At 39.8% G+C, this 11,566-nt stretch overlaps 1 protein-coding gene across 1 annotated transcript in view; it reads left to right on the plus strand.

Annotated features, from left to right (window-relative positions):
• Positions 1 to 10,622, plus strand: part of Prkci (protein kinase C iota) — a 66,393-nt gene extending 55,771 nt beyond the window's left edge. The window contains exons 14-18 of the mRNA XM_090338698.1: positions 109 to 234; positions 3,224 to 3,303; positions 4,308 to 4,397; positions 4,725 to 4,840; positions 9,999 to 10,622. Coding sequence (XP_090194824.1) covers positions 109 to 234; positions 3,224 to 3,303; positions 4,308 to 4,397; positions 4,725 to 4,840; positions 9,999 to 10,086 — 500 coding nt within the window. The 3' untranslated portion in view covers positions 10,087 to 10,622. The remainder of the gene's footprint in view (positions 1 to 108; positions 235 to 3,223; positions 3,304 to 4,307; positions 4,398 to 4,724; positions 4,841 to 9,998) is intronic.
• The last annotated feature ends 944 nt before the right edge of the window (positions 10,623 to 11,566 follow it).

Below are 11,566 nucleotides of genomic sequence, written 5' to 3' on the forward strand. Positions count from 1 at the left end.
TAATAATCCATTTATATAGTTTAATTTTCCATTCTATGGTAAATGGATTTTTACTCATGCCAGGCTTATAGAGTGGTTCATTTATTACTGTGAATTTTTTTTCTGAAGGTTTCAGTGTTGACTGGTGGGCACTTGGAGTTCTGATGTTTGAGATGATGGCTGGAAGGTCTCCATTTGACATTGTTGGGAGCTCTGATAACCCTGATCAAAACACAGAAGATTATCTTTTCCAAGGTAATATAGGATATTGTATACAGATTCTTTATCTATTTACTGTGCTAGAGTGATTTAATTGTTGCTTTGGCTAAGAAAATGGAAAATAGCCAGTGCAGAGGCCTGTAATTCTAGCTACTCAGGAGGCTGAGATATGAGAATCAAGGTTCAAAGCCAGCCCAGGCACAAAAGGACCTGAGACTCTTATCTCCAAATAAACTCTAGAAAAGGAGAAATAGGGCTTGGCTCAAGGGTAGGGCAGTGTCCTTGAGCTGAAGAGCTCAGGGACAGGGCCCAGGCCTCGTTCAAGCACCATGGCACCCCCCCCCCCGCAAAAAAAAAGAAAATGAAAATTAACAAGAGGTTTGACTCAAATGCGTATGTAGTACTTCCCATAAAGCTCCTTCCCTAGGGCTGGGAGTTTGGCCTAGTGGTTAAAGTGCTTGCCTAGCATGCATGAAGACCCGGGTTCAATTCCTCGGCACCACATACATAGAAAAAAGCTGGAAGTGGTGCTGAGGCTCAAGTGGTAGAGCTCTAGCCTTGAGGAAGTCCAAGGACAGTGCTCAGGCCCTGGGCTCAAGCCCAAGACTGGCAAAGAAAAAAAACACATTCCCTAAAATCCTAGGAGATTATTAATATTAATTAGCTTTACAACTGTGAAAAAGGGGAAAATCTGGGCTGGGCATTTGGCCTAGTGGTTGAATGCTTGCCCAGTATGCACTTGAAGACCCGGGTTTGATTCCTCGGTACCACACACATAGAAAAAAAAGCTGGAAGTGGTGCTAAGGCTCAAGTGGTAGAACTCTAGCCTTGAGAAAATCCAAGGACAGTGCTCAGGTCCTGAGCTCAAGCCCAGGACTGGCAAAAAAAAAAAAAGGGGGGAGGTGGGGGATTTGTACAGTATACTTCTGTGTGAGATTTTGAACTTTTAAACATCTTTCCAACTTCTGTAGTCTTCAGTCCCCATTTACTATTACCCTTTTCATATTATATCATAAGGAAGAGGTTCCTTTACATTTATATATCACAAATATTGAAGAAAGGGCTTCTTTGGCTGAAGAAGACAATTTACACCCGAGCCCTGAGGCTGAGTGTATAAATTCAAGAATGTGTAGAAGAAAAAGGAATATTAAAAAGATAGGAAAAAGGGCTTGGAGTTTGACCTAGTGGTAGAGTACTTGCCTAGCATGCAGAAAGAACTGGGTACCACATACACAGAAAAGCCAGAAGTGATCTTGTGGCTCAAGTTGTAGAGCTCTAGCCTTGAGAAAGCCCAAGGACAGTGGTCAGGCCCTGAGGTCAGGGCAATAAAAAAAAGAAGGAAAAAAGGTTTAGAAGGTGAAGCTGGGGGCATGGCTTAACAGTATTATACCTCCTTGCCTAGCAGGCACAAAGCCTTCAGTTCAAATCCCAGAACAGCAAAAAAGAAAAACATTAGAAAAGATGGGAGAGTACAGTTATAATGTTCAGTATATATATGTAAAAGTGGAACCAAGTTACTTGCAGGAATAAGTGGGGCTAGGAAGGATGAGGAGATGGATGGAAGGGGTGACATTGACCAAGATTCATTGTATTCAATTGGCCTGTTCAGCTAAACCCCTTTGTATGACTACTTAAAGATAATAAATTTAAAATACAAAAAAAAAAAACCCTCTCCCTCCTAAAAAAGGAGTGAGCGGATAGGGAATACTAAAGATTGAGCAGAACTGAAATAAGCAGACAGGGTCAGGTACCTGAACCTCTTAATATTATAACCCAAAGATGTATGAAGACTGTCACAAAAGTCTGTATTCAGTAATTAAAGCCGTCCCAAAATAGGAATTTCATATAATTGGAAACCACATGGCCACATGAAAAGACATTCAGCTTCTCTAGTAATTAAGATAATATGCACTAAAATGGTAATGAGCTGCCAAGTGAAGTGGCTGAAGCCAAGTGGCTGAAGCAAAATACACAGTATGAAGCAGTTGGAGCACTCCAAGACTATTGGAGTAAAACTAATATAAAGCTTTGGAGAAAAGTAACATAAAAAGTAAATAAATAATACAAACTTTTGCACATTGTTATAGCTGCAAGAACTTTACAAATACTAACTCTAAACCTTGTAATAGACCTACGTAGCAGGTATTTTTCCTATTTTGCAGATGAGAAAATAAAATAGTCAAAGAATAAGCATGCATGTAAGTGGTAAGAGACTGTCTTAGAGATAAGAGGCTGTCTTTTTTTTTTTTTTTTTTTGCCAGTCCTGGGCTTGAGCTCAGAGCCTGAGCACTGTCCTTGGACTTTCTCAAGGCTAGCACTCTACCACTTGAGCCTCAGCACCACTTCTGGCTTTTTGCTATGTATATGGGGTACCAAGGAATCGAACCTGGGTCTTCGTGCATGCTAGACAAGCACTTTACCACTAGGCCAAACTCCCGGCCCCTAAGAGGCTGTCTTTAACAATGGAGAAAGATAACACAAGATGTTGGAGTTGTATATGAGAGATTTTTTTTTTGCTTTAAATATCTATAAAAGAAATATAAAGTCCTTGAGACTCTTATCTCCAATTAACCACCAGAAAACTGGAAGTGACTTTGTGGTTCCCAAGTGGTAGAGTACTAGACCACAGCTCAAACCCCCTGTACCATCAGTCAGTTCAATCAATCATCCTTTCATTTATCCATTCACCCTGTGTGTCCTGAGATAAACTGATTGCTTGTTAGTGGGATTTCCTTCTTTGCTCATTCTCATCTAAACTATTAGGTAAAAATATTGCTCATCGGGCTGGGAGGGTGGTCTAGAGTGCTTGTCTAGTATGCATGAAGCCCTAGCTTTAATTCCTTGCACCATGTATACAAAAAATGCTAGAAATGGTAGAGCCCCAGCCTTGAGAAAGTCCAAGTACAGGCCAAGCCCTGAGTTCAAGCCCCAGGACTGGAAAAACAAACAAAAACCTGTTCGTCACACCAAGTCCTCAAAAGAAATGTAAAATAGAAACATAATGCTGTGGTTTTTATCTTTCCAGTTATTTTGGAAAAACAAATCCGAATACCACGTTCTCTCTCTGTAAAAGCTGCAAGTGTTCTGAAGAGTTTTCTGAATAAGGTATAAATTATATATACAAATCTTGTGTATTCATCTCCATTTATATAAATCAAATTGTTTAACATTCCAAAACAGAATGTGTAACTTTTTGAGTTAGGTTTAGAATTTGTCTGCTAACTAAAAACTAATGGTTAATCCTCAAGTGAGGATTTTGCCAATGTGATTCACCCCCAGCTAATGCATGTGATCCATAAATGGACCACATTCTTAGTGGGGGAAGTTGAATCTTGGGTTTTAGCCACCTCTGTTTTTCCAGGGTTATTGAATGATTAGCTACATCATCTGTTCATCCCCATGTAGTTTTTGAGCACATGAACTATAGTGTTCTTTACATATTGTCCTATCAAATAGGATTATAATTCTGTAAAATTCAGAAGAAATGCTATCTTAAAATTTTGAAAATCATTTAATTGCTGACTGTAGGATAGAAGAGTTTTAGGATTTAAGATTGCGATTTGGGGAGTCATAAATTCTAAGGTAAATAAGCAATGACAAATTTTAATAAAAATTAGAAATTGAAGCTTAGTTTAGATGACTTCTTTGTGTGAGGCAAGATTCAAAACTGGAAAACTCATTTTTCACTAAATAAAAACTGAAAGTGAGAGGTGTTTTTCTAAGTTACAACTCCTTTTCAGCCTCATCAGATAATTGTTGTATCATTGTCTTAGACAAATTATGCATTGTGGCTATAATTAAGCATAGGACTTTAAAATGAACAAACTAGTGGTAAAGTTTTGTGGTTTCCATATTTTCACCAGTGTCCTAGCTGGGTGCTGCCCAGATAGGAGCAAGTCTCTGCTTAAACTAGATAAACAAGGTAAACTAGATAAGCTAGGGAAGGGCCATAAAGAAATCTTAGCCACCATAAGCTTCCAGTTATGCCCTTGGGTCATTTCAGCTTCAGAAATAAAAAACATCATGAAATAGGCACAAAACAGATGATAAAGGTTTATTCTAAGCACTTGACGTTTGTCCAGTTCTTCAAATGCTTCTGTCTGTCTCAGGACCCAAAGGAGAGGCTGGGTTGTCATCCTCAAACAGGATTTGCTGATATTCAAGGACACCCATTCTTTCGAAATGTCGACTGGGATATGGTATGTACATGTTCCTTGTTTTCTGTATTAGGCTTCATTGTTTACCAGAGGCTATTTTTTTGTTGCTCTAGAAAGGTGTTGAAAAACTAGTATGTCAAAAGTTCTTTTGAAAAACTTCAAGAACAAACCAATTAGAATATCAATACAATGAACAGGCTGTACCATTAGTGAGGTCCATATCAATGTTCAGTTTTATAAATGATGTCTGACTTTGTTAGAGTCATCTAGAACCATACCTAGGGAAACATCTGAAACTAGAGGAGAAATGTAGAAGTGAGATTTTTCTCAGAATGTAGGCTTGAGCTGTTTTCCAATCTGTCTTTTTAGATGGAGCAAAAGCAAGTGGTACCTCCTTTTAAACCAAATATTTCTGGAGAATTTGGTTTGGACAACTTTGATTCTCAGTTTACTAATGAACCTGTCCAGCTTACTCCAGATGATGAGTAAGTAATTCTGCACAGTGGAATGTTTTTAAAGTTTTTTTGAACAACTCCCCCCCCAGTTTTAATGGCTACTAAATAATATCCAATTGTAGTATAACTTATGTAATCATTCTAGATGGATAGATGAATCCATCATACTGTTATAAAATTATACCTGTTGCTGCCATTGTTTTCTGCTTTGCTTTCCATGTATTGTCTAATCCTCACAACCTTGTAAACGAGGTATTGTCATGTTCATTTATAGCTAAAACACTGAGGCTCAGATAGGTTAAGCAAAGTTACACAGCTGGTGGCAGTCAGGATTCAAACCCCGATCCTGCTGACTAAGGCCTGTGCTCTTTGCGCTCTGCTGCCCTGTTTGCATTGATGATCGACATTTTTGAGTTTCCAATTATTACATTTACATGCGACATCAGTTATCAAGTCCAGGTAGCAGTAATTGGAATTTTTTTTGGTGCTTATATTGCATCCTTTAAACAACAACAAAAAAGTAGTTGGGCTGGACACTGGTGGCTCATGCCTCCAATTTAGCTACTCAGGAGGCTGAGGTCTGAGGATCTCAGTTCAAAGCCAGCCCTGGCAGTAAAGTGCCTGTGGGACTCTTTATCTCCAACTAGCCACTCGAACACCAGAAGTAGAGCTATGGATCAAAGTTGTAAAACAAAAGAGCTCAGAGACAGTGCCCAGGTCCTCCCTGAGTTCAGGCCTCATGACTGACAAAACAATAAAAACAGTTGGGGATAATTTCTGGATGTTTTGCAACCCACCTATTGTTGCAGATTCATTCTCTCTAATTTTAAGGAGGCTCTTACTATTTGGCTTTGGCTCTACTTAACATTGAATTCTTAGCATATGCTTTCTCACAGCTGTTACAAATGGTCTGTGCTTTTTACAAGCCTTCCTTACATTCATTCTTCCTGGATTAACCTTCCTGTCTGGGGGGCTGAGGCCAGTCTGGTATGAGCTTGCTCCTTTTCCAGCTGTCATCAGCCATAGTGTGACTCAGCTCCACTCTCTTAATAATTTTTGTTTTGTTTTGTTTTTGCCAATCGTGGGGCTTGAATTCAGGGCCTGGGCACTGTCCTTGGACACTTTTTGCTCAAGGCTAGCATTCTGCCACTTGAGCCACAGCTTCACTTTCGGCTTTTTCTGTGTATGTGGTTCTGGGGAATTGAACCCAGGGCTTCATGCATGCTAGGTGAACATGCCAACAGTAGGCCACACTCCCAGCCACACTCTCTTAATTCTTGTTGACTTTTTTCTAATTCCTACTGGGAGGAAGCTCTCCTTTTCTATAAGAGACACTCCTAGTTTTCTAGCTTTGTTTGTTTCCTGTGGAATTTTGTTTACTCTTGACTTTAAAAACAAAACAGTTTCTTTCCCTGTACTTCTAAAAATGCTCATTTATTCTTACAGTTTTATCCTGAATCTTAGCCCTTCTTTGAACTCCCATATTTTCCCCTTTTTTTCATCTTCAGATATTACAAATAGTTAATGGGTACTCTTGGTAAGAGAAGAAAAAATAGTGTTTCTATCAAACTTCGAAGTAGTCAACACTGAGTCTTGATTCTTTGTTCCTGCCAACAACATTAGCCTGATCCTTGAAGTTTAACTTTTGAACTGCAGATTAAATGGCCTTGACTTCTAAACAGTAAAGCACGTTTTAGTCATTCCTCCTTTCTCCTGCTGTCCTTTCTGCTGCTTGGGCATTCATGGCCTTGCCCTGGGTAGCAGTACCCACCCCAGTTCTGCTCTGTGGCCACTGGCCTGTGTTCTTTCTTCCTAGCTAAAACAATAAACAGTTATTTAGTTTTAAAAAAAAAAAGAATATGCTAAGGAGTAGTTGAAAGTGTAGCCTAGTGGTAGAGTGTTTGCCTAGCATCACAAATTCCTTGGTACCCCATACACAGAAAAAGCCAGAAGTGGCCTTGTGGCTCAAGTAGCAGAGTGCTAGCCTTGAGCAGAAGTGCTCAAGGATGATGCCCAGGCCCTGAGTTCAAGGCCCAGGAGGACTGCCAAAAAATCAACAACAATGTGCTAAGGAATAAGACACACAAAGATGAGCATTTTGATAGTTTAGTCTCACTCAAAGCTTACAGACCACCAGAAAAAGATCTGTGTGAGTGTACCAAGTCATTATTCCTGACAGCATTGTGTTTTAGAAAGAACACTGGTTTAATCAAAAGACAGGAGTTTGAATCTCAATGTTACCTCTTACCAGCTGGATAACCTAGACTGTGAGTTGCATAACTCCTCTGAGCCTATTTCTTTTCTTTTCTTTTTTTGCCAGTCCTGGGCTTGAGCTCAGGGCCTGAGCACTGTCCTTGGGCTTTCTCAAGGCTAGAACTCTACCACTTGAGCCTCAGCACCACTTCCAGCTTTTTTCTATGTATGTGGTACCGAGGAATTGAACCTGGGTCTTCGTGCATGCTAGGCAAGCACTCTACCACTAGGCCAACCTCCTGGCCTGCTATTTCTTTTCACATTATTTATGTACAAGATTCCAGTGAAGACTTAAGTGAGTAGTGTTTAGAACCCTACCTTACTCTCCTAAGCAGCATTTCCATCTGCTTAATATCTCCCAGGAGATGTTAACATTAAAGGTGTCAGATAAACACCTCAACTATATGAATGGAGTTTGGCCTTGTGGTAGAGTGCTTGCCTAGCATGCACAAAGACCTGGGTTCGATTCCTTGGTACCACATACATAGAAAAAAGGCTGGAAGTGGTTCTGTGGCTCAAGGGTAGAGCTCTAGCCTTAAGAAAAGTCCAAGGACAGCGCTCAGGCCCTGAGTTCAAGCCCCACAACTGGCAAATAAAATAAAACTAATACCTTTCATGGTCCCTTCTCTGTTGCTGTTAGTTGGCTCTGTACCCCCCACCCCCACCCCATGGAATCAGATTTGAAATATCAGTGATTCTTTGCTCCTTTTTTTTTTTTTTTTTTTTTTTTTGCCAGTCCTGGGCTTGAGCTCAGGGCCTGAGCACTGTCCTTGGACTTTCTCAAGGCTAGAGCTCTACCACTTGAGCCTCAGCACCACTTCTGGCTCTTTTCTATGTATGTGGTACCGAGGAATTGAACCCGGGTCTTTGTGCATGCTAGGCAAGCACTCAACCACTAGGCCAAACTCCCTGGTCCCGCTCTTCGCTCCTTTTTATAACAGACCATATAATACCTGAAGTTGCCAGGTGCCTGTATTTTTGTCTTCATTCATCACTTGCATTTGAGCTTTCTTTTCTCATCCATTGCCCATAACCCTAGTTCCTGTCTCATTCAAATCATGCCAGGAGTATTACCAGCTTCTTACTTGATTCTGCCACTTTACTGTACCACCTGTGCTCGCTCGCTTTCTTTCTTTCTGTCCTGGGGGTTGAACTCAGGGCCTGAACACTGTCCTTGGGCCTTCTTCAAGGCTAATGCTCTATCACTTGAGCCACAGCACCACTTCGGGCCTTTTCTGTGTATGTGATACCAAGGAATCAAACCTAGGGCTTTTGCATACTAGGTGAGCACTATAACACTAGGCCAAACTGTGCTCTTTACCATATGAAGAGTATACCCTTTAATTGGGAATTTTTCTTAACTCCTGCTTTGAATAACGTATCTTCTTGGCTCAAATTTCAATCCTGCCCACCTCTGCTCTAGCCTGACTCCCCAGCTATCTCTCACTGGAACACAACTGGTATTATTAGTCTTGGTCACTTACTAGTCCTGAGATAAATGTCATTATCTCTCTGCTCCCTGCTTCTCCCCTCACTGTTCCTCCATTTTTTTTAACCTATATGAATTTTTCCATCTTTCGGCATCACCTCGCATGCCACTAAAATCTTTGATGGGTTGGGGTGGAGTTTTCCAGTATACACATCTCTGACTTCTTTGATGTAACACTATCTTCATCTGCCTTGTGACACCTTTCCTTCTATCCCTGACTTCCAACTCTGATAAGACAACTTGCATTTCTCTAAGTCTACCATAGTCTTTTGTCTTTCTGGTCATTAAATGTGTAACAAGTGTTTCCTTCTTGATTTCTCTGATGAGAAGTTACTCCTCTCTTTAGTACTGGGCTTAGAACAGGACTTACTCTGTAGAAAATGTAGTAGTTTCTGTTTCCTTTACTGCTTGCCCAAGTGTATGTTACTCCTGCCTCCACCAAGGAAGGGACTGCATACTCTCTATTACTTGTGCTCTGCAACAACTATTCAGTAGAAGCTTGGTGTCATGATGTCAGCATCTCCTCTGTCTCACCATTGTCTCCTTGTGGGGTTCTGTCCTTATTCCAGGACTCTTTTGTGTATTTGTTCCAATTGCCCATTCCTTTTGGCTCGTCTTCATTTTCCCTCTGGCTGTTGAGGCAACTGCTGAGTTAAGTGCTAACTCAGCTGAGTTAAGTGCTAACTCAGCATCTAACCTGGATGTTACCTTAATTAAGAACGTTGTTCAGATCAAAAGTGAAGATAACTGGAATCACGACAGTCTGTGCCTTATTTATTCCCAGTCCTTAGAACCTTTTGGTTCCAAGCTTGCTTGACTTCTTTCCCTTTCCCCCTTTTCCCCTTTTCCTTTTTCCCTTTTCCCTTGCTTTGCCTTCCCTTTCCCTTTCCTTTGGTGTTGTTTCCCTCCCTCCCTTTCCTCCTACTTTTCTTCCTGTCTTTCCTTTGTCTTTTTGTCTTGCTTTTTTAAATACTCAGCTTGATTCTTCTAGAATTTTTTTTCTAGTCTGGGGCTTGAACTCAGGCCCTGAACACTATCCTTGGGCTTTCTCAAGGCTAGAGCTCTACCACTTGAGCCATAGCAACACTTCTGGCTTTTTCTTTGTATGTGGTATGGAGAAATCAAACCCAGGTTTGTGCATGCTAGGCAAGCACTCTACCACTAGGCCAAACTCCTGGCCCTGGAATATGTTTTGAAATCATGTTTTGCACAATTTATATCATCAAGCCCTGTTTTAAAATTTTTAATCATATTTACTGTTTAAAGATCAAAGAGATATTGATTGTGCCACAAAGTAATTCTTTTTTCCTTTTTTTATTGTCAGGATAATGTATATTCCTCAGTCAGTAGGTGCATTACTTCTCGAACATTGATACCCCTTCTCATGTTTTTGTCCCTGTTTCCCTTCCCCAACCCCCTCCCATTAATTCATTTCTCTTTCAACAGTGACATTGTGAGGAAGATTGATCAGTCTGAATTTGAAGGTTTTGAATATATCAATCCTCTTTTGATGTCTGCAGAAGAGTGTGTCTGATCTTCATTTTTCAGCTCTGCATTCTGCTTCTGTTAACATTTAATGCATGGATGAATTTGTCAGCCCCCATAGAGTTAATCCATTTATATTTGCCACCTGCAACAAAACCACCCAACAGCACTCTTACTATAAACCATTGTAATTGGTACAGCAAAAATGTAATTGTGAAAAAGAAAGCTGGCTTCCAGACAGTCACGTCAAAATCTAGTCATTCTGGTTCTTCAGAGGCATATTGATGAGCAATGAAGTTATCCTTTTGTTTAAAGGAAGTACCACTGCTTTTAAAGGAAGTCTGTTTCAAATTAAGACACATAGTGAGATTAATCATAAGCCAACCATAAATTTAGTCACTCTGTATTAAATCACTTGAGGATTTAACTTTGAAATAAAAGTTTGATTAACAGTACAACTTTTTAATATTACATTTTACCTTTGGAGTTTATGTCCTGCTATAAATGTTGTCATTGCCTTAGATAATTGCTCATTTTAAGACCGCAGCGATTAAATTGATAATAAAAGATACTGCTTGCTTAGAATTGGGGAAAACATTCTTCTTGAGTTGAAAAATAGACATGTTTTATTAAAAATCAGATTCCAAGCGTGCAGGTAGCTCCTGACTGCAATCCTATCTACTCAGAAGGCTAGATGGTCAAGGTTCAAAGCCAGTCCAGCCAAAAAAGTCCAGGAGACTTGATCTCCAGAATAATCAGCAAAAGAGTGGCCTGGAGATGTTGCTCAAGTTGTAGAGGGCCAGCTGTGAGCAAGCCAACCAAATGAGCTCAAGGCCCTGACTTCAAACCCTGGTATTGGCAAAACACTAATAATGAAAAAAGACAATTCACATTCCAAACCATTTGCTCTTTTTGAAAAACTGGCACAGGTGATTGTTTTAGATTGAGAAGGCAGCTTCTGAGCCATCCTTTCAATGAAAACTAGCTGGAATGGTAATGTGTAGTCCAGGAGACCATGTGAAGTTAGATGGAAAACTGCTCCATCCATAGGAAGGAAAAAGACAGAAAATTGAAGTGGATAAGAAAAGTGCAATGATGTGGTAGTATTTATTTATTGGAGAGTGAGTCCTGCAGTTTTTTTCTGATAATAACAAAGAAGCCCTCACTTGTTACCAAACTTTTAAAAGCATTCCATTTACTCAGTGGAGGCAGAATGTATAATAATTTTCCTTATTATTTAGTATTCAGAAAATAATTTATCTCCTAAGTAGACAAAATGTAAACTCTGTTTGCTTTCCTAAACCACCTTATCTGTACCTTTGTTCCTTATTTATGGAGTCTTTAATGAAATCTTCCCAAAATATAATAAATGTGAGTCAATGTTTAGAACACACATACATTCATACACATTACAGTTCCAGCTCTTTACTGAGTTTTTAGTAGATAACAAATTTAATAGAGAGTAGAATACATTTCAGGGGAAGAGTTTACTAGGTTATTTTTATTAATATTAGTGTTTAGCAGTTTGT

Source organism: Megascapheus bottae, chromosome 1, assembly GCF_031878675.1.
Source record: "Megascapheus bottae isolate mThoBot1 chromosome 1, mThoBot2.hap1, whole genome shotgun sequence".
In the NCBI taxonomy this organism is placed as follows: domain Eukaryota; kingdom Metazoa; phylum Chordata; class Mammalia; order Rodentia; family Geomyidae; genus Megascapheus; species Megascapheus bottae.